The sequence below is a fragment of the Anopheles arabiensis genome, chromosome 2 (genome assembly GCF_016920715.1).
Source record: "Anopheles arabiensis isolate DONGOLA chromosome 2, AaraD3, whole genome shotgun sequence".
Lineage (NCBI taxonomy): Eukaryota > Metazoa > Arthropoda > Insecta > Diptera > Culicidae > Anopheles > Anopheles arabiensis.
The window spans coordinates 52,932,198-52,956,311 of record NC_053517.1 but is presented as its reverse complement, the minus strand read 5'-3'; the positions used below and the strand labels follow the sequence as shown (position 1 = coordinate 52,956,311).

General features: G+C 46.7%; 1 protein-coding gene across 1 annotated transcript; it reads right to left on the bottom strand.

Annotated features, from left to right (window-relative positions):
* Positions 1-1,047: 1,047 nt before the first annotated feature.
* LOC120897673 (elongation of very long chain fatty acids protein) lies at positions 1,048-22,681 on the bottom strand. Its single transcript, XM_040302695.1, has 8 exons — positions 22,555-22,681; positions 9,783-9,854; positions 8,722-8,912; positions 8,394-8,474; positions 8,093-8,255; positions 5,867-6,003; positions 5,211-5,465; positions 1,048-3,210 (listed from the first exon to the last, which is right to left on the bottom strand). The coding sequence occupies exons 2-8, from the start codon at positions 9,841-9,843 to the stop codon at positions 3,022-3,024; spliced, it is 1,077 nt and encodes a 358-aa protein (XP_040158629.1). The 5' UTR covers positions 9,844-9,854; positions 22,555-22,681; the 3' UTR covers positions 1,048-3,021.
* Positions 22,682-24,114: the final 1,433 nt, after the last annotated feature.

Sequence of the window (24,114 nt, the reverse complement as noted above, 5' to 3'; positions counted from 1 at the left end):
AATTCTGCTGGCTGTTGTGTTGTTATGCCTGTCTTATTGCTATGCATGGTTTCTCTCAGCTTTAGTTTTGTTCTCCCCCTTCAGATACAAGCGTTTAACATTTTACTTAAACCTCAGCACTACAATTCATGTGTTTGCATTTTTGTTTCTTCACTCCATCCACATACTTCCTGGTGGGGTGAAACATTCACTTTCTTCGATTTTATCCTACCGGAACTGTGCCGGCTGCGAGCCATAACACTATCAAATGCTAACAACGAAGCGACGATTGTCATTTCTTGTGCTATATGTGTATAACCATACGGAAATAAAATGGGGCGATTTAAAATTAGAACAATTACGAAACAAATATGTTTCCCAACGGTGATACAACACAAAAATCGCAAAGTAAACAAAATAGATAGCATTGAAGATCGTTACAGAAACAATACATACCTATGACCTACGAGCGTACTCGTATCTCTTACTCACTAACAATGAACTATGAGAAGGAAGCATGACAAAACATACCCACAACACACGTAGAAAAGTTGGTGATCGTATTTCTTTCGATCTGCATTCGGGGGCGTAGCAGCTGTAGTAGCAGCAGCTGTGCATATGCGCTCTGCGCTATGCTCTCTTTAAAAGCTAACCACATTCAGCTGTCTCGCGAAACATTCCATTCGAAAGCCTACCATGTAGAAAGATTTAAAAACTAGCAACAAACTCTTCTTGGTATCAGTTCCTCGCTTTCTGTTCTATATACGGAAAAAGTACAGACTTTCGAGACTTCACAGTTAATGTTCAATACCCGCCTTTGCCAAAAAAAAAAAAGTTTTACATCCTTAGCTGACGACGCTCGTTCGTACGAAGCATGGCGTGCCAAACACATAACCGGCTGTTTGGCTGTTGTCGTATTACTACTCGCAACAATGCGAAGCAAACCATCTCCGATTAATTACACAGGTTAATTAAACAACAGCGATCGCAGGGAGACTAGAAGGAACAAAAGTTTGACTTTCTTCACAAGGCAACATCAATGATCAGATTTTAGTGAAACAATTTTTGTGAAAGTGAATCATTTATACAAGACGAATGATACAAAACATACGGTTCAAACCATTCTTTGGAACAATCCATTCGGAAAACTGACAACTGAACAATAATTGATACAAAAATACCCCTAAACTGAGTGAAAAAAAGGTAAAGAACAACATTATGACGATATTGTGGCGCATTTGGTAGGACATTCCCCCCTTTTACAATTAAGTCCGAGACGCGAAACATACAGACAGAAGGAAGAAACACAAACAAATAGGCGATACAATTCTGATTTTAGATTTTTCTTCATTTGTTTTAGACTTACACTGCGCTTCTTAACTTTATATTCAATGCCGACGTCCCGACAACAGGAATCGACAGAATGTATATGTTGTTTTGTTTTGTTTGTTTTTTTTTTGTTTAATCTTTTTCTTTACTCTCATGTCCTATTACCGCCACCATGCTTCGTTTGCCCTTAATCACTATACCGAATCGCTGCTGCTGCTGCTGCTGCTGTACACAAACCGCGCGCGCGTATGTTGGAAACAGTCCACATACAATCACATACTACATCGATAGTTTTCTTTTTTTTTAGTCAGTTTCTTGGCATTAAGACCGCTCATTTTGCTGCGCCAGCAATTTTTAATTTATGTTGCTACTAATTCATCCTTCCTCAAAACACTATTACAATCGGCTGCTCGTTCTCATCACGCTTTTATGTTTTGCTAGCATTGTTTATTCTTCTTCCTTTTTTCTGTTCCCTATGCGGTTTCATTTGTTTTATATCATCTTTTTGATTTATACAGTAACGAAACAATTGTTTTGGTACACAGGTATTGCATTTCCTATATGTCTTCCTCCCTTTATCCTGTCTCTGGTTCGCTAAGCTTCTCTAGTACTGTACAATATGACTGTTAAAAAAAAACAAGTAACCAAACAAAAACAAAGTAAACGCAAAAAATCTAACACCACCGACTAACTACCAACTTGATCGTATTGTTTATAGTTTCTTCGAAGGGTCAACACACCACACCCGATTGTGTGCCGCCAGCATCGTCTGTGGTTCGAAACGTGATAGTTGAACTGTTCCCATGCACGATGGACCCTCACGGACACACCTATGGGTGGGGTGGTAAGTAAGCAGCTTACTACACGCAAGCCGACACCTTCGACGCGTATCCTTATCTCATGCCCTGCCCTAATTTACTTGGTACTATGTAAAACATTCCAAAAAATACATTATCCATAATGCAGCAGCTTCCTGTCGAGCCACGCGTTTGTATGTGTGTGTGTGAGAGTGTTTTGATCCGGTTGTGGCTAGGGACCCGTAGCTGCTCTTCTGGAGGTGCGGGACCTTCGATCTTCACACATTAATATTATGATCGTGGTGCACACTCCATTCCCACCATCAAACCGGTATCCCCTCCTTCCATCTTGTATCCCGCCACCGTGTCGTCAGGCTGTGGTCCTTACTGGCTTCGAGTACTGTTCCGTTTGCTACGGCCATCCTGTTTCTTGCGCCACTGACTGCTACGGAGCACCGTTGTTCGGCCGTCGTTTAGTCATATGCTTCTGCCACCACTGTGTGCGTGTATTACACCACAGCATTAAACAGGATGGAGGATGATGATATATTTGTGCAAAGAGTTGCGAACCGGGGTGACGATCGCGATCCCATTCTCTGGGAGAGAGGCGGGGCAAGTGAATACTGAACTCATCTTTAGCCAAAATCGTACTAAAAATAAACAATTCCCTCGCTCCGCGATGGTGCACGGGCAGTTGCTTTCGCTCTTCCTAGAGCACTTCGAGACAGCCCCTTCGTAGAACGGCCAGTCGGACGCACACATATGCACACACGCAGGTGACAGACACTCATGATGGTGGGGTTTTTAGGGGAGGGGGCGCGGTGGTGATGGTGAGAAGATTTGAATGATGACGATGATGATGATGATGAATATGATGATGCTAACCACCAAGGCCTATATCTAGTTGTTGTTAGCGTTATTGGATTTTCCGCACCCGTGCTCCACCGTTCTCGCCGATGCCGCCATTCGACTGCTGGATCGATTCGACAAAACCGTTCGAATTGCCATTGCTGTAGGAATTCGCCGTTTTGGCACCGCCGTTCAAGTAGATTCCATTTCCGGTCACCTTTCGCTGGTGCAGTTCGTCATCATCGTTCAGGACGGGCTGTTTTTTTTCGTAGGAAAGGAAGGTAGAGCGAAAGGAAACACATTAGTAAAAGCTAAATATGAATTAAGCAAAGAATGTATAAAAATTTGGGAAACAAATTTGCGTACACAAAAAGAAAAAAAAACAGCATTTACAAATACTAAAAAATGCACACATTTCATTCCAGTTTCCTCACACTCTTGAAACAATCTCACTGTCCAGCATTAATGGATTGGCAAATATTATTTTTTTTCACTGCTTCGTTGTTATTGCGCACTGCGAAAGAGCAAAGCTTCACCACGATTCATCAGTTTGACGATTCGTAAAACATTCCTGGGTATTGGACAGTACAATGGATTTAATTTTCTTCCAAGCTGCCATAAAAACACATCATACTGATAGAATGATTGACGATGCTGTATGGAGAATCACTTTGGAGGTTAAAAAACCCAAACATATACACTCATCCAGTGGAACATTTGACGCAATTCGTTACGGCAACAAATGATTGTAATTAATAACTGAGCAAAGTGGTGCTTAGCTTAACCCCACAAATAACCGGAGGAAAACTAGTACCATTCGAAATATGCACGACAAAAAAGGGAACAATATATTTGAGCAAACAATCAAAGGAGTGTCTTGGGCCAGAGTGTGCGCGCGTCACGAGAACGGATATTACGTGAAGCCTGCATTTGTATTCGAGCCGTATCATTTCTGGGCATTCGAGTTTGCTTACAAGGTGCGAAAATTTGCACTCGTTCTGCGCGCTGCTTGGGGCTTGGGGAGAAGCGCTAAATCTCATCAAGTTCGTTCCGCAATTAACGCGCAATGTGCTTCTACGCTATGAGGAAGTAAACAAACAGGCGAACAATACGAAGATTTCAACTGGACAGGAAAAGTCTTCCAAAACCACTGAGAGGTCAAGGGAAAACGTACACGACACGCTCGGCGGGAGGCTCGTGCTGCGGAGCAGCATCGTGTTTGGTATGGTCAAATACGTTACCCAACGCTGCCCCGACACTTCAACGACAATCGGCAATACAAATTACTTCCCCGCCGTATGATCCTTCACCGGAGTGTGTGCTGGAGAATCATTTGAGCGGCAAAACATATCCACCAGAACGGAGTTACATGAAAGATAAACAATTTGCCACACTAAGCAAACTTGTTCGGCACATTAGGAAGAGAAGCCACAACACGTAGCCACGCACACGCAGAGGCTACACACTTTGCGCACTCTCGTTACTCAATTCGAGTGTGGCGAGCATGTGATTTTTATACCTCTTCATAGCGTTGTTTTGCCCTTGGGCAGTGTACTTTTATGACCTTTCTGTCGGGTGCCGCGTCGGCCGATCTGAGCTAGCAATAACAATAGGCGTCCTTTTGCTTCTGCATCATTAGATCCTACACCCTCTTCCTGCTGAGTCGGGGAGGTAATAACTATCGCTTATTTTGATGGTAAATGCTCCGTTTCATCTTCAGATAACCTTGAAGAGCTCGTCTTTTTTTTTAATCATGCGTGTCTTTCCGGGGAGAAGCTGTGGCGTTCAAGTGAAACAAAATAGCGGAAAAGGCATCCGCCGTACGCTAAAGGGCGCAAGAAATCTCAACCTTAATGTAGACGGGTAGAGAGATAAACAAAAAACCAACGGGTAAAAAAACAAACCTGTTGAACTCGATTGAATTACCAACAGTCAGTGTGCAAATAATCGCTCATTGCAAATAAGTACCAGTCATTGTCGACAATTGATCGTCATTTTGACGTCAATTTGCGCTAAACTCTCGGCGATTGATGATCACCACACTACCGTCACAAAGAACTTTATTAGCGTGTTTAAATGATTAGTGCCACTGGAGGAAGGATTGCGTTCGTGGCACATCCAATTATTCATCCAAAACTGTGACGAAAGCATGACATAAAGAGTTTTTTTTCTTTGCATAGTACACGAAAGATTCTGGAAATGTTGAAAAGGCTGGCTGGTGACGTGACACGAGCACAAAAACAATGCACTACGTACCATGCAAGCACCCTGGTTGTTGTTGACAATATCTCCGTTGTGCAGCTTGCCATTGGCGTGCGACTTGGCCAGCAGTGCTTCCGCTTCCCGCTTGGCCCGGCCGACCCGCTTGTTGTACGCCTGCTTGTAGAAATCGGAGAACAGGAACAGGAACATGATACCGTGCAGTCCGATCCACACCATGAAACCCTTCGGGTAGTCGCACTCGGTGAACAGCAGCTGGAACTGGTGCGTGAAGATGGCGACGAACTGGGCCTGCAAAGCAAAGGTTGGTAAAAATGACGAAATCAGTGAAAACGATCGCGCTCACTTCGAACGGACCGGAAATGGATCCCGGCCCAAGATTGATATGTGCGTGCTATTGCTGCTGCAAGTACCAGCACGCCTAGATCCAGTTAGCCTTCGAACATCTTTCGTTGCGGGTTGGAGGTAGGCAGGTGGTGGTACCGGTTCCGGTGTCACTACCAAAAGTGAATTGCGGAAGTAAACAATTCACGTAGACGCAAACATCGCACACCACCAGTAGCGTCGTCCTTAAACGACGATGCGCCCTTCAGAAAGGGTGGCATAAGCCGATAATTGCCTTAGTGAGCGAGCAGCACGCACACACACCACACGCTAAGAATTCATCGACCCCAAACCGGATAATGACTTACCATCTGGAATGCAGTTAGATACTTTTTCCACCAGATGTACTTCTGGTACTTTGGTCCGAGGGCTGCCACCATGTAGTAGAAGTACATCACAATGTGGACGAATGAGTTCAGCATTGCGAAGAATGTGCTGTGGCCTCCTATATTGAGTGATACGAACGAAAAAGAAAGAAGAGTTTCAATGAGAAAAATGCTTGCAAAGCAATAATTTTGTTTGAATTGTTACACTTTTTGGACACAGCCAAGCGTCTCACATGAACAAACTGTGGAAACTTGTACCCATTTCTGAATAGGGAAACTCGTAAATTATTTACAAATACGAGTTATTAACTTCGATCGGTTTGATGCAATAGAAGGCAACCGGGTGCAATACTCATAAAAGCAATGCAAAAGTAAAATCAAGACATTGTAACAACACAATACTTGTATTGTTGTTTGTGTGTGATGTAAGGCAACGCGTTCATAGATGAAGCTTCTGCTAAAGCACGATCACAAGAAGGAGAAGAAACGCAGTCGGAATAATTGTAAACAAAACTGAAGTAGCTGAAGCATATTAAATTGTTTCAACAGTCAAATTTCGACAACTATCTGTCACGGCGGCTATGATCACACATGATCACGAAGCAGTTTCAAAGTAGCGAAACAAGTTACACGAAAATACAATTTCCAATCGCTTGCACATGAACATGCAGCGAACAAGTGTGCAATTGGGCATGTGCTGCGTGATGATCACTGATAATAGATGACAATAATGCATCAGCCAAACATTGCGTGCTAGATAATCTATGTAGACAAATGATTATTAAATTTCAACGAGCTACATTAAATAATGAAGCCATTAGCGTTTTTTTCACGATCAATTCTATCACAATCCGATCGGTTAAACGATGAAGGTTAAATAATTATCCCTTCCCGTTCGAGAAGGGAACTTTTTGCATGCTGCCCATACTGTAGCCCCGAGTAGTTTTCCTCCATCGTGTGGAACACGCCCGGTTTCAAGCGAGTTCCATTGAGTCAGATACTAGATCCTTCTCTCGCCATCATCATCATCGCCGGTTCGAGAAACAAGTGCGCCAGTTACAACATCGTGTACAATTTCTGCACACAGACACAGATAAAGCACAAATGGGGCCGAGAGTACGAAACGTGTGATCAATTACAGCAGGATTGCCATTTACTTTCTGCTTTGCCGTTCGACTTTCGATCAAACTCGATTTTTACGCTTGTAAAGCCTGAAATAACCTGCTTGCCGACGACGGCGGTTGCGTAGGGAGAGCTGCTGCTACTGGACAGACACTGAATTCTAATCGTTTCATGACGTCGGGCGCGCATACAGATCGCAAATATAGCCGCCCTGGAACTGTGGAATAACGCGCCTGCGAGGTGCGAATTCGAATTTGCACTCATTTATAGGCCACCTATAGGATTGCCTCTCACTTAGCAAACGCGGTTAGAGATAGCGATTTAGCAACTTCCGCCAATGAAAGTTATTTACACCTAAAGCATACTTCCCGCGTTTAGTGAAAGTATTGTGTCATTGATTTTCTCTCTCGCTCGCTATTATCGCAAATGTAAACGAAACGTGTCGTGGAGCTTTTGTAACACAGATACATGCTCACAAACCTTTCTCCCTCCTACCTCGTCACGAAACATCATCCCGGAATGTCGATCATTCATCGAAAAGTGGTGACGCGGGGTCAGACAAACCGGTTTCTGCGGCACGGGAAACCGGTGCCGCACACCAGGCAAGGCCGCAAGTCGATCGAGCTACCAGCGGCCAGAGCGGTAGGAACGGTTGTGGCAAAAATAGTTCACAACATGTCCCCTCGTCCCGTTGTCCCGTTGTCAGATCCGAAAACGAAGATCCGAATGATCGCGCACAGATCCGGACACGTTAATACGTAATGAGAGAGTGTAAATAATAGCAACGAGCCATACAAGTAATAGCGCCAAGAGAGATGGTGGCACAAAGCAACGGACAACCCTTTCCAAAATACCGCAACCGAGGCTGACCGGGGAACCTGGGAGGGACAGAAAAAGAAGAATAATGCCCTGCAAATGTCTTCCTTTTTTCGAGAAGAGATTTTTGTTTTTGCGTTGGCCTTCTCATACATCATCTCGAGCGAAAGGGGATTGGTGAGTGGGTTGCGTAATCCTTTCCATGTTGACCTATTTTTTACCCTGCAGTTGGAGGTGAGAGGTTGGCGCAGATCGCGCAGGTGCACTTACCGGGGGCGAACTTCATGCCCATCCACACCGAGAACGGCATGCAGCCGTGGTGGATGACGTGCAGCGTCGAGACGTGCTGAGTCTTCTTCCGCAGGATGAAGAACAGCGTGTCGAAGAACTCGGTGAATTTCGAGACATAGTACCACCAGCACGTTCGGGCCATCTGGAAAGCAGTGAGCGGGGGGAAGGAAAGAGATGTTGCAAGTTAGTGTGACACGTTCAAAGCACTCGCGTCTCGAATGTAACCAGGCAAAAACAGAAGCAAATACTAAGGATATCAGTTGCAAAAATGTGTCCTTACCCGTAGAGCGAGTGGGTTGTCGGAGTAGTCGACAGGTTGACATCTGAAGCTGTAGCGTCCTCCCCATCCACTTTGCAGGTACTGTAAGGGAGGCGCATTTTTTAAAAGTACGCAAAAAAAAGCAAATTGAAAATGTGAATTCAATGCTACCGGATCTCATCGCCGCTGTGGTGCGTTGCATAACCAGGGGTTTGAAAGGAACAAACGATCTCACACACAGATAATGCAGAGAAAACAAGATCGCACCAAACGAGCAATGATAACTAGCGACTGTGAATGTGAGCATTGTCCGTTGATAATCAACCGCCGCATGGGCGTGTGAGCTTACCTCGTAGAATATCCATGTGCTGAAGATAGTTTGGAAGAGATTATAAATTACTAGAGTATTCCTAAGGTCCATTGGTTTTCGCTTCTCCATAAGCTTTGGTGCTAGCGATTTGCTAAAGTACGCATAAAATATGCAAAGGCCTAGAGTGGGAAAGGGCGAGGACATCATGGGCCAATCGGCGACGCGGGGATCTGCAAAAACGAACAGAGAAAAGAAGAAGAACATTTGGTATTAGGAGAAAGTGCACGTTTAATTGTCCGAACTGCCACCGTCTGGCCACACAGGGCAAGTCGCGGGGCATAAATCAATGCGCCCTCATTAAGGTTGCGGCAAATGGCGACCCAAATTGTTGGGCCCGTTCCCTTATCCGCTGACACCACACCCGACCGTTCGACCGCTTTTCACTGCCATAGTCGTCGTCGCTGTCCGGTGCTGCTGGTGGCGTTTGAAAATTATGCACCCTGTGAGCGCTACACATCGCGCAGACGATCGTTCAATTAAGCCAGCAGCAGCAGCAGTGGCACAGGTAGCGCGCAGGCGACGAAGGTTAAAACTGCACAACACACATCGGCGTAGACCAGCGCCAAATGGAATGCATAATCATACCAACACCCATGGATGAGACGCGGGGGTGACAGGGATGGTTCGGAATGGAATGTTAAAGCCAAACACCGTCCCACCAGCAGCGGTCGGTCAACGACGGAAGGTGGCTTACTTTCGATCGGTAATTGATTCGGTATGCCCCGAAGCCAATTGATGCGACACGCAGGTCACGCGCCAAACCGACGATGGAACGACGTCGGTGTGCGACACCAGGTCGGCGCGACCGACCGATTTGCTAAGCGTGGCCATTTGACTGCGGCGACGGCGGCCGTTGCCGGGGCATTAGTGTCGCTAATTAGTTTACAACGCACTCGTCCGATCAAGTGTCCCGATAGTCATCAACCCCTGCCCTGGCGTTGCTGTTGTGGATGACGATGGTGGGACGGCACTGGCGTTCGTTCGAATCCGTATCAACTAAACTACACCACCCCAAAAAATGGCTCATTTTCTTCACTTACCGCTCTGATTGTCCATGAGGTCTCTGTACCAGTCATATATGTTGGTTAAAATCTGTGCCATTTTGAGCGAATCTGTGGAAGATGACGAAAAGAGACAAAAATAGGTTGAATTGATGCTCAAAATCATACACACATACACAAACAAACACAAGTAGAATTGTTATCTTTGCTTGTCAGCCGAAAAGAAAACGACGACCCCAATCTACGAACAGCAAAGCATAACAAAACACATCGCCGAAATCGTTGCATCCCCCTTGGGAGAGGGGGAGGGGGATGGGGCTAATCTGCTTGAAATGCGGTGGAAGATTGCATCTCGATCGCACGCTCTCACGCTTAAAGACAACAAGGCACACAACACAAAGCGCGTAGAGCAGCGCCCGCACGGTGTCCGCTATGATAAGCTAACGAAAGCGAAAATTAGGCCAAGATCGCCGGTTGCTCTCCCCTCCATTTTGGTCGGCGGGGCGTTCATTCGACATCTCCTTTCCCCCATTCGGTCACATCGTTGCATGGAAAGCACGCGGAGGAAGAAACAAAACAGCGATTTTTGATGAGAAACCCCACCGAAACCGAACGCATCGAACAGTGAAGCGAAACACGTCGAATATAATGTGAGATGATGATGATTTGCATCATTTTTCGTTGCAAGCGCAAATATCGTTTGCGAGAGCGGTTTATGTTGAGGATGTCTGGTTGTTGGTTGTGTGGAAAAGCTTATTTCATCACAGGTGCGAATGAAACCTCAACTGATCCTCATCACACTACACATTGCCTGGCGCACAACGAGTTGCACACCGGTTTGTCTGCAGAATCGACTACTTGTGCCCGGTACATGCCCAGTAGTGGCAGTACCAGTACACATCGTAGCCCTGAAACTTTTATTCCCATGCGTGCCATGATCGTGTGTGTATGTGTGTGTGTGTGTGTGTGTGTGTGTGTGTGTGTGTGTGTGTGTGTGTGTGTGTGTGTGTGTGTGTGTGTGTGTGTGTGTGTGTGTGTGTGTGTGTGTGTGTGTGTGTGTGTGTGTGTGTGTGTGTGTATTGTTTTCCCTTTTTTCCCTACCGCAGCGCAGCAGAAGATCGTTTCGTTTCGCCTGTCTGTCACGCAAAATAACAACATGCGCAACTTGTCGCAATTATGTAATGCAAACGATAGTGAAACCACCGAAAACAACCGTTACCCATCCAGCGTCGACGTCACTCCAGCGGGTTGCGGGGAGAGGTGCGCAGAAGAACTGGTCACCTACTGTGGCATTCCTCGCCACTTCTCTCCACTGCGCGAGGAGAATAAGTACACGATAGGGGTGGTGGGTTGCGCTTCGCCCGAGGGATTGGGCAAAACCCGTAGTCACACGAGACACACACAGCAGGAGAAAATCGTCGGATTATCGATGGACAGACGGACCTCTGGCTGCTTGCTTTGGTTGTGGTCCCCCACACACCCGGTAACCTTGAAGAAGCGGACAACAAACTGCAAGAGTAGGACGAGTATGATCGGTGGTTCCAGGGTTCGTCGCCTGCGATGTTTGGTATGTGTGCCGCGCACAAGGTGGAAGGCTGCAAAGTTTCCTTTTTCTCGTTTCGCTGACTTGCGAATTTTTACGCCGTGCAATCGGTAGTTCACACACACAGACACACATGGAGTGTGCTCTCGCAAAAAAAGGTGAATGGCGAAATGTGTCTGCAGTAAACAAAAAAAAGAAGGTAAGCGCAGAGAGTAAGTGCACTGCGTGTGTGTACTACTACCGCTGCTTCTCGATGCTGGGGGTGTTGCACATACAGATTCCTTCGAGATGGTTCGATTTTGCACCGTAACCGGTACATTGCAGCGCAGCTGCAGAGGGGGCTGCTGAGTGTGTGTGTGTGCTCGTGATTATGCTTTACTGCTATGCATTGCCTTCTATTCGTTATCGTTTCGTTTCTTCTTCTACGCCTTTTGCCACTCTCTTCTTGGTGGTGGTGTTGGTGCTGCTGGGTGCAGCTGATGAGCCGCACGTGAGGAGAGCCAGTTCGGGCCAGGGCGGATGGTACAATCTTGCTTGCACACGACCCAGTCACGAGACGTGCCGCCGCAAACCCATAATCACTGACTGCAAGCGCACACACACATACGCTGCCCAAAGTAAGGCAAAGCATGGTGGTGTGTGGGACTTCTTTCACTTTCCTTCGCTGGCGACTAGCACTAGTACTACTGGGGGAGCAGTCCAGGGAGTTTCCGTACGAGAAAACCGCTACTCTCTCACACACACATACACACGCATTCGCACATTTAGCCGAGAAGCCACCGGAGAGTGGCTTAAGTAAGGCAAACTCCACAGCAACGGAAAACGAACAACACAGCGCGAAAGCGACCCCCCCCCAACCGACACACTAGGCAAAAGGCACAGCGTGCGCATACCCGCCAGTTATGTCATCATCGTCACGTTCCGTGGCACTACTGGGCGTTTGTGTGTGTTTGTGTGGCGGCCGAGGCATCGTCGAGACTAGTCCAGAAGAAAACGGCAAAGAAGCGATCGCAAGCAACATCCAAGTTCGTGACCACTAACACAACCGAACCGATGGACCAAACGTGCCTGGTTTGTTGCTATTTGTACAATTCACTAGACTGAGGTGGTGCTTTTATGTGTGTGTGCGTCTTATGCTGTTCCCAATAGAGTGGAGAAGAAAAACAACTCGATTCCGTGATGCGACTAGTGCCAAGATGATCGCTATTATCACCACTCCTGAATGGGCCATTTCTGCTGCACACCAGTACTGGGCAATCAGCAACCGCGCGACGTTCATTCACTGATTTGCACCGACCTCTACATCTTTGCACCGCTTCTCAAGATCATTCACTTTCGCTTTCATGATAGCGCAAACCATTTGTTTCCTCTCTCTCGCAAGTATAGAGGCCACACAAAACCATACACACACACAAACGCGTTTTGCTGTTGTTGGTAAGGATTGCTTGCTAAGGTCATCTTCTCCGAACGGATCACTAATTTTCCGGTGGAACCGGCAGTTCGGAGCAGGAAACAGGTCGAGCAAACAGATCGGCTTGAAGGTTAGCCAAAAAGGGCTGTCCATTCTATTTTTTTTTACTGTCCTTTTGTTTCCACTGATTGCACCCTCACATCGCTTACCTCTCCTCACTGCGTAGTTGGAAAATAGTAGAGAGCACCCGGGAACACAACCGTAGCCGGCAGACGCTGGTTCACTTCTGACGGGCAAGCTCTTAACGGCACCTCGCTCGACCGCGCATTGAAGTCTTTCGTGTTCGTTCCGGTCCTTTTTGTACGCACTCGCCCGTTCTCGAGGATTTCGCGCTTCGCGCTAATGGTACACACCATTATCACACACCACACGAGTAGTGGCACCGAAGAACCTCGAGTGGTGCGTACTGCAGACGGTGTTGCAATTTTCGCGAAACGAATTGTCATTACTTTACCAAACTCATTCTCTATTTTTAATGATTTTGCAATTTGTCTTTTTTTTTTAGAAATATGTTTACAGAATTTGCAACGGTCCTTTTTTGGCCCTGAAAACAGCCATCTCGTGCGAGTAAAAAGAGATTTTCCCATGCAGATGGGGCAGCAAAATAGTATCCCAGCCGAGTGTTATCGCTTAGCGTTACCACCAGCAGACAAGCAAACAAACACGTTGAGTGCAAAACGCGCCCGTACTTAACAAGCTAATTACAACCTCACCTACCATCAGATCGTACTATGGCGGCAGGTCGTCATAAAACAGCGTGTTTAAGTAATCGTTTATTTGCAGCGCGCTAGAGGTTTGTGTTTTTGCTTTGTTACACACACACAGACACACAAAAAATGAGCTGACACCGCACAATTAGCGCAGATTAAACGTCAACAGCAAAATGAAACGGTTTTCGCCAGGGAGAGTAGATATGGATTAGTTGCAGAGCGCACTGCAACCAAACCGGAACCACACTAAATGGAACTCATTTTGCGAACAAAAAAAAAAAGAAGATTGTATCACTCCAGCGGATACCGGATTCGGAACGGAATGTTAATGTCTTCTGTGATACCGGAAGCAAATGCTTGGTTGATTCTCATTTGATGGTTGGTTGACTTACTGATCGATCATGATATTGATCGTGTCTTGATGTCTATCTAGGCTCTTTCTTCACCTGCGCTGGAGTTCAACTTTGACCAGTGATTCGTTGGAATAATATTATTAACACAAACCCACCCGACCCGATTGTAAAACATGAAAGGTGTGCCATTGGGACCCCGAGGCGTTGTTCTTCTTTGGGCTGCCGGTGTTGGTGGTGGGCGATCGCACTACTGTGCTCTGACACAATTGACTGATATTGTTTTAAGTTAGCGATGACGCTGGACAGCCATCCGCCGTTCGTCAAGGTTGGAGATTAAAAATAAGGCTTGGCAAGAAAATGTAACCAAGCGCAAATCAAACATATCCACCGAGAAGCTGCCCTGCACAGCCAACCTCCACCATCTGTTTGCCGATGGGCAATGCTATGTTCTGCCTCGTACAGGTGTTTGATTATCACTTATAGAAGTGACGGATAGTGGCGAATGTAGCCAATAGGCTCGAATTATCTATAATATAAGGGGAAACAAATCGAATAACGTGTGCAGAGAAGGGTGTTAAATTCTCCAAACACGTGGTATGCCAACTCTTAGTGACCACGTGGAAGGGCTCTTTTTCTCCTAGAACTACAAAATATACAAAGCAAAAGAGCACCTGGGCTGAGAGGTGATTTTATCGCTCAACACACAAATCTTTGACTGTGTTACATCATGGTACGCGACAAGAACGAATGGAAGATGAACCATTCCTGGAAACCTGATTTTATAACTCTAGTTCGGCCAAAGTTGGGCGGCGGATGGTTTATTCCATTCATCCCTCCTCTGAACCTGTTTTAGCATGTGTTCTGGGGCGTCGACCGACCGGGCAGGGCACAAACTGGGTAACACACATCTAGTTTATTTTACACGTTTTCCCATGCTGATCGAAAACCACATGCCGAGAGTTGTAATACGGACCCACCGGCATCTTCGCATCGATGGTCGCCCAAATGCCAACAACACCGAAGAGGTATGGAAGGATAGTTTGTAAAAATGCAAATTAAACGATATCAGCGGGCATGCCACGCTGATCGTGACACAGAAAAAAAAGAAGAGCTGTAATAGAACCTTGCCAACCCGCCCGTGTGCCCAGTTTGTTCGATTTGGTTTGTGGTTCATCAATATTCAGCAGTAGGGTACCGGGTGGCATCTTCACCATTTTCGGCCGAAACCCACTTTTTCGGTAGATTTTTGTTTTTAATTTAATTTTCATCGGTTTCAAAGTCAACGGGTATTCGGACACGAGCCCTAGAGCACATAACCTGAAGAACAGAAAAGACACACCACATCAAGGACAATTGTGTCTTACTGCTAGCTAAGCCGGATATCCTATGCGACGGGCTGATCGACAAAGAGGTCAATAGTAAAAAAAAAAACAAGATCCGGAACACATGTTCTCGGTGATTACGATTAATCATTATCTTATAAATCGCATTAAAATGAACAATACGTTCCCTCGAAATGGATGTTTCCTTTGATTTTGTAAAGAACCATAAAGCCTTTATGACATTTAAATTAGGCGATCTTATGGAGCAGAATTGTACCAGTTCTCCTTCACAATATAGTTCTGGCCAGATATATGAAGGCAGCAAAGGAATAAAGTATAGCTAGATTGTTTACTTTTTATTAGTAGTGAACGGCCTTGTCGTAATCAACAAGTATACATTTCATTTAAAAACTATAAAAACATATCTTAAGGTAATAGCAACATTTAGCAAAAGTCTTCTAGAAAATACACACCCAAGGAAAGCGATATAAAAAAATAATGCACAATCCGCACATAAACGCAACCAATCTTCCCAACGGCAATCGAACATCCGAGGAATCCCAAGACTGAAGAGCCGAAGAAACGGTACCCGTGATGATTGTGATGTCAGCAGCACGGCTGCTAACGTCAATATAACAACAGCTGAGAAGCGACGCGCTAACCACGCGGTCATATCCCAGACCCCCAACCGGCCCGGAGAAATGGGAATGAAGCGTGACTAACGAGCATTTAAGTGACGTATTCTGCGCGCGCGGGCGCGTGAATGGCAAAAAAATGGCAATGGAAAGCCCAGAAGATGGTGGGATTTACTGCCAAATGGGAAGAAAGCACACCGTAGCACCCCGCATCGCCGCCGTTCGATGAATGAACGCTTGAGAACCGTCGTCGCGCATCACCCTTTGCAGACGACGCGCACCCAGTCATCAGGATATTGCTTCATCGTCTGTCCGACACACACACACGCACACACGTGTCAGCAGGTGATTGCAAATTGACTTGTCCTCTCGACATGGTGCACAAATCTGAGGCAACCTTTTGCTCGAGATCCTTCTAGAGATCGAGCAAATGGCGATCGACGTACTGTGCAAAAGTGCGCATGCACGCTAAACGGCGAACAAAATGCGGCCCATGTGATGTAAGATAATGTTCGAGATCCGATTAGATTGCTCCCCATGGGCAGCACCACCACCGCACAGCGATCTCGGCGATCGGTCCAATATAATCCATTACATACCTCAGCCCCTCGGTCATCCGCTGAAGGTACAATGTTATTCACAAAACTGCGCGTTTTCTATCTCTCTTGTTCAACCCTGCCGCATCCGCGAGAGGGGGTGGTCGGTTGGGAGTGATATTAAAAATTCAGTCTCTTTTAATTGCACACAATCAATGCTCGGAGCCCGCCACACGTTCGCTGAAGGTGGTTGTTTTGTAAGGGTGTGTGTTGGATGGGTCTCTCGATGGTCAGCGAGCCCGCAATCGGTACAACCATCGAATCCAGCGAAGCCAAAATATTCTTCACCGTACTTTGTGGACTTTGTGGTAGAATTGTGGTGGAAGGGCTTGCTTTTAATTAGATGTTTAAGGGCGACGAGGTTTGCGACGGACAATAATAATCGGGTCTGGGTCTGGGCGCCACCACAATGCTACCACCGTCCCTTTTGTATAGTGGAGGGCACCTCCCCTCTCACACTAACCTATCGGAGCATTTGGTGAGGGTCGAAATAAATTCGGAAAAAATCCCCTCAAGACCCGTTGCAAGTCGAGTACAGCACACTACATGCAGCTCCAGCAGTTAAGTGGGCGCAGAGCGGGATCAATAAAATAGAATTTAGATTTATTAATATTAATGCTATGTTAACTCCCCCCACTTTGAGAGGGCCAAGAGAAAGCCAACCGAGACCTAATTAGTGATAAGGTTCAACGCAGATCCGCCTAGCCTAGACCTAACACTAGGGACATTTATGAACTAACAGTACTTGAAGATGTAGCCGTAAAACCATCACCGATACGCTCATTCTCATTCAGACCCTAGCAGCAAATCTACCTAATGGGCTTAAAGGTACTTACGAGCCGCCCTTTTGTTTCTTTTTTCTGGTTTGTTTCAGTTTTTCTTTAATTGTCATGTGGCGAGGAAAAAGGCAACGACAGCATACAATCCACACACACACATACGCACGTCGTTGAACATTCCTTTTTCTTTAAAGCTCTAACGGTCACGGCGGAACGGGAAAGGGAGGAGAGTCCACCACATGCACCATCAACATGCACAGGTTTAACCTGCTCTGTTTCCAAACAAACCGAAGTCCACACCGTCGCAGAACGCCACCACTTCCTTGCCTCGCCAAATAGCAAAATTGGCACACCATGGTAGTGTGGATTGGTCAAATTTTCCGCTTTCCACCACACCGTCGGACCTCCGTCGTCTGTACGCGCGCGCCAACACAACAGCCAAACGGTTCTAGGGAGTTCTTTCGGCAGTGCGTTGTTTACGCGGCTTCTTGCGCGACCAATGCGTGGTGGAAACTGGTGTGCAAACTGAAAGAGCCTTGCACAATACACGCACATACACACACACACACACTTCCTGGTTGTGGAAATGGACTTTGTTGTTTGTTGGCGCTGTGAGTCGCTCGCCTTTGGAGTGTAGTAAATCTTTTCACGGCAAACCGCGCAACAGTGACACCGCCGGCTCAAAACGGCTCGATTATTTGGTTACGGCGAGCGATTTTGTCCACAGACCGAGTGTCTACGGCAAAGAGTGGTGCGGAACGCATTTCCGACGGTGATGGAGCGTCGCCCCAACCCCCGGCCAGGAAGGTGGGACGGACAATCTGTCGTGCAGTGTGTCACACGCACGCTATTCCATGCGCGCCGATAATTTGTCGTCGTCGCCTCCGGCCGCCACCGCCGTCTGCGGCCACTGTCCGGGGGATTCGTGCGTGCTTGCGGTGTGCATGGAGCGCTGGTACCGTGTATTTGCGCGTATTTTCTCTTTCTGGCACTGTGAGAAAGGCTCGCCGGCGACTTTAAAATGACGTCAGTTCGGCATGCCTCTTCAGCAGTCGAAAGGCGCAAATAGGAGTGGACCTGCTCCTCCGCGGTACACCCTTCCATGCTCACACTCTACTGCTGTGGTGATGGTAGTGGTAGTGGTGGTGGTGGTGGGCCAGCAGTGCGTTGTTGATATTTCCTCATTGAGAAATCATTTCTCGAATGTTCGTTCGCACGCTGCAACCTTGTACGATAGTGTGTGTGTGTGTGTGTGTGTGTGTGTGTGTGTGTGTGTGTGTGTGAGTGTGTGTGTGTGTGTGAGAGAGAGAGAGAGAGAGAGAGAGAGAAAAGGGGAGGCAGAAGGGGGCAGGGGAGTTTTCTGCTTGCAGCAGTAGCAATGGCAGCAGCAGCACCAACAACAACATAACTTCCCTCCGCCATGCCCCCCGAGGGGAGGGGGGCGACCCTGTTTTGTTCGGAAATGGTCGCGCGCGCGCTCGTACGACTGGTGGTGTGTGGAGTGCGCGTACATCGGACATATGAAAGGAGGGTTGCCTTCTTTTTACAATTTTCCCTCACCATAAAATTCCGTCTTCACGTAAGGTGAAGAGAGTGCCTCTCCGCACCGTACCCCAGAACAGGCCGACCAAACTAATCGGGGTCATCTCATCGCTCGATCCAGCCGTCCGATTGACAAATCTTTCACTTGGCGATGGTCGTTTGGGCGTTTGACCTTTTGCCAGGGCGGGGCCCGTGGGTCGCTTTGTGGCCCTTGCAGCGAGGGCTGATGATCGTTGAGGAATCGATCCGTGTTGCGGGGGATGAGGCTGAAGAGGGTAGCAAGGCCAGGCCCCAGTGATCGAATTAATGCAAAGAATGTTGTTTCCTACACGCGTGCTGGCACAGCCGGGTCACGCTATCCCTGTTACACCTCTGCCTCATAGCTGCATCTGAGGGTGGTCTCTAGTTCGGGGGAGTACGACATGCCGATAACACGGCGAAGCATTTGGACGACTGCAGAGTGCCGAGTGCCAGATGCGGAAAGGTACGCACAATAAAATGTACAACCGTTGTACGATAACGAGATCACTTTACGTCAAGTTAAAGCACGCAAAGGCTTATCTGTGTCGATTAAAAGGACAGTAGACAGGCTTACAGGGCTTAGCACCCGTTCAATGATAAAAGAAGGTGCATTAATCCATCCAGTATCCAGCGATTTCCGGATTGATTTATCATACACCGATTGGCGAACGTCTGCCCTGTCGCTGTTTGAAAACTCCGAACACATGCGCGTGTCGATAAGCGATAAAGGTGACGTATTCGTACCATCGGCTCAAAGTCCAGCTGTATCGCGAGATGTTTTTCATACCTCTTTCTGGCGTTGAATCATCATCGTAGATGCATTTTTCAATCAGCCGAAAACCATGCACACATCGACACGCATCGAGGGGCACCGAGGAGGGGTGGTGGCATAAAACACTGAAGATTGTCATCTTTGTCACCCTCGTGCAAATAGCTTGGCACAGCTGCCGGTATACACCCACACCCCGGGGACGATAACGCATGAGGATCGGACGAGTGTTTGTGTGTGTGTATGGTTGTGCAACAAGTTACACTCTCGATGAGAAGCGCCAAAATTGGTGCGATTTTCCGCGGGAAATGTGTGTTCCATAGTACGAGACGGAATGATGATTCATGGTGCCCGAGAGTTTTCCCATCTTTCCTTGCTGTGTTCCATTCCCCCCTCTTGTGTGCGATTCTGCGCCATCAAGCCCCCACCAACGTTATCAGTTTGCTTAAAGGGGTTATTCATAATTCGATTACTCACTGGGCTGGGCGTGAGGTTTATCAACAGAAACGTTAAATGACCACACGCACACACACCCATACACAGTCGCACGGTCTTCGTACGGTTGTCGTTCGCTTTACGTTATTTCTCTTTCCCTTTTTGTTTTCATGTAGACGGAGTTTTGGAAATCGATACCACGTCGATTTCCCGGCGTGTTTGTGGGGCAGAGTAAGCGTTTACGCACACATACACAAACACATCTGTAGCAGGCGTTTTGGTGGGTTGATGTTTCACCTGTTTCACCGGTTTGCCTTCTCCTCGCGAGTCACACACCAGCTTATACGAGCATTGGGGGTTTCAATCCAGCGCACACCAACGGATGGCAGACAACCAGTAGAGCACCGTTAAATTGTAAATTTTCCTTCTCATCGGAGGTCCCTGCAATGCACACACAAACACACACACATACACGCGGGATTTACTTTCAACGAGGTCGTTGCGATGAGGTTTTCGGTTAGGTGTGTTATACGGTTGACGATCTACTGCCAAGGTTTGCTCTATCTCGCTGCCACCCAATGGTGGGTAATAAAAGAAAAACGTTGATGCTGATATGCGTTCCGCATCGTGTATGGTACGATGATGGACGGCGCGTGAAGAAGGCTTGTCTCGAGCGGAAGAGCTGTAAGCACGAAATTGAATGACCTGCTGAAAAGTGGGCCTGTGTTCGCTGGGTGCAACAGTAGGCGATGTCAAGAAGCACACGGGCTTTTTGCTTTGCACACACTTTGATATGCACTCATCATTCGCTTCGAGACTCGGTCGATTAAAGGACGAAAACCCTTCCCTTCTTTGGTGCGAAGTGGTGGTTGCAGTCGGTCGGGGGTGTTGTTTGGTGCAAGTCAACTGTTTGTTCGATTGTTTTCGACGACCCATCAACTACGTCCTGTGTGACATCCGACAAAGGAGTGCAATTAAAAGGAGGTAAACTATGCGACAAAGTGTTCTGTTTCCGCTCCTTTCGATTTTTGAGGTCGTTGCCAATGCTCGGGACACTTCCGTACCTTTCAATAAGACCATCACGGCGTGCAGCCAAGCCGGATCGAAAACTGTGACAGCGGACCATATGATGGGTTATGCTATCTAGTGCTATCTTCCGTCCCTCTTCCACTGCTGGTTGCGAGCGGGTGCGTCAGACCAGCTGAATTTGTTGACGCGCTCGTTTGCTGTGTCAAACCCGCGGTAGGCATGTCACCCAATTCCGTGCCATGGCGCTTCGTCATCTGAACTGTGTTTGCAAAAATATGCTCCAAATTGGACACTTTGGATGTGGCGTACATCGCGAACACAACTTGTTTTATGTGCACTTTAATTTTTTTTGTACTTCTCGTCCGAACAGCAAACGGCACACAACACCCGGCATCAAAACGGCAAACGGTTTACATCCAGCGTTCCGTTACGAAACAGCCTATGGAGCCCCTTCCACAAAGGCAAGACTTGTTTGCTGCGATTGGTTCTTCTCCTTGATGGTGCGAAGATTGAGAACGAAAAAAACATGAATCATCCTCATTCGAGATCCGATGCAGATACGTTTGGTTGCGGCGGCGGAACACAAATATTGAAAATGCAAGCGCCAATCCGAGTACTGAACTAGCGCCCTATAAACTACACCACCATACACACCCATTCGCAAGAGGATAAAAAACGCCGAAAGTGCGTTTTCTCGCTCCATCTCTGACCCCGACCGCTATTGTCAGAGCGGTACGACAATAAACAGTGTGTTTTCTTGGCCCCGAACGAAAACTACTTCCACTGGCTAAAATTAGCTGCAGGAAACAAAACCATCCGCACCAGAGAGACCACCATCATCTTGCACCGATCGAAAAGTGGCCAAGAAGAACCCACACGTTGGATATCCACGATATCCACGCGTACAACAAAAACACACCAGGCGAGCAACTTTCTTTCCTGCTTTCTTGCGGAAAAGCGCAACAACATCGCGCCACATGGCAAATGCTGGACTAGCTGGCTAATTGCACCGCCAGGTAGCTGCGGCTCACAGAACGATGCGAACGATAGAACAAAAACTACGGCTACGATGGTGTTCCGATCACACAGCTCCCACAGCCCCTTTGCATCACACAGCTTGTAGGGAACATGGGCGGAACGGGCTGATACGATGGCACAAACCCTTTTCAATTACTGGATTAGAAGACGACTCGCAAACATTCAATTTTACTGAAACTATGATCGGATATACTTCTGCTGCTGCTGCTGATTCTGGGTGATGATCTTTTGTGAACTGCTGTACGGCAATTTTTATCTTTCCAACGGTCGTAACACACATCTGTAGCTGCAAATCAATCGATCGCACCTCGTGCGAAGAGACAGCCGCAAACAAGCGGCGGCAAGTAATCACGCCACCCGAAAGCTACCTGTTTGGCGGACGTAAAATAATACAACACTCGAAGGAAAAACAGTCACACCACCAGTCACGAACGCACGCTGGGAAACACACGGCAGCTGGCCAGAGCGGGAGCGTGAAGCAAAGCGAAAAACGAATCCCACCACATTCCCACCAAACCGGTAGGCTAACCAGCATGAAATTTGCCAAATGCAGTTAACAGAAACTCACTATTTAACGCTGGGTTTCGGCGAATCAATCCTTCGGGCAGGAGCGCGAACTTAACACGTCCGAACTTTTCAAGCGCTACTAACACAGTACGGTTCGAGCTCAAGATACGCTATATTGAGTGCGGTCGGCACACTGGTTCGTTGCGGCACCATTTGCTGGCCAACATTTAAAGTTGTTCGTTAAATGTTTGACAGATCCGGTGGGGCCAACACTGGTGATTGAACGCACGATTGGGAATTGGTAAGTTTGTCTTAAGTACCCCAGGAAAGTAAATAGATGGACGGGATCCGTTAGAACTAAGCTTAAATGCTTACGTAGAACGTACAATCGATTGTTGAATATCGTCATTTTGTTAACAAAATTTTCTTTCGTCAAATCCCAACTGACAAAAAATGACCGATTCTGCAGGTCAGAAAGAAGTCAGTTTAGTATCAAATAGACGAACTTTATGTATTGAAACGTTTTCTTCCAAGTGCCTTAGGATCGTGTCTGTGGTTCATCTTATGCGATTTTTTCGCACGTGCTATTAAATGCTTTTTTGATTCATATTGCGATTATTTGGATGATTCTAATAGTTAAACGATTATGAAAAATTAAGCTGAGATTGTTCATACAAAACGACGAAATCTTTTTTTTTATTCCGTCGTACGACGAAATCGTACCTCCGACCCCAGGTGCCACAAATCCCTTAAACGACCACTAAACCGGTTCTAAACGGCTCAAGCTTTCTACTTAAACGGAATATAGAAAGACTTCGTTGAGCTGACGGTGAACGACTGAAGCAAGGTGTTACAAATGACAAGTTGAAGTTGTTCAGAGCAAAATGACATTTCTCGACTTGACATAACTGTTCCGGGGGATCCGGTATAAAAATCGGGGAGGGCTGGCGCGGGGTAATGAAATTTGTATGCAGAGAGTGACAGATGTCTCGCACAATGTCGCCCAGTAAAAGCGATAAAAATCAACCTTCTAAATACATGATCCTTGGACTGAAGGCCTAAATACTGTCATTATGTAAATATAATGAGAAAAATACTGTCATTTCTCGATTACCATTTATCTGTCAAACTAATACTTTGGCCTCTCTTACGTGTAATAAGGCAAGAGAATTGTTCTGTCACCTTTCACATCTATTATTTAATTTTTTGATTTTCTTGGCTTTATCCGAAAGAATCATTCGTTATTTTCAATTTTTGTTGTTTTTGTACATCATCATCAGGAAATTCAATCCGCTATATCGACGTTGACAGAAAAAATCTACTCGGGAGCAAATCGGAAATGAGCATGCCGAATTCCGATTTTCCGATTGACATCTACCTGTCAAACCCTGTTTGAAGGATTCTTCATCTTCTCCTTCTTATTTGGTTGGTAGGATTTGTTTGACGAATAGATTACAAATTCGAATGACAGTATTTTTCTCCGTCTAATAAGGCCTTGATGCATTCTATAAATAACAAAAAAAAAGCTGGTGGCGCCATCTGTTGGTGGGATAGTGGGGACCCAACTAGTGGAGCGCTTTCCTTGCCTTAAAAGCTTTCTCCTTCCGTTTGTACTGTTGTA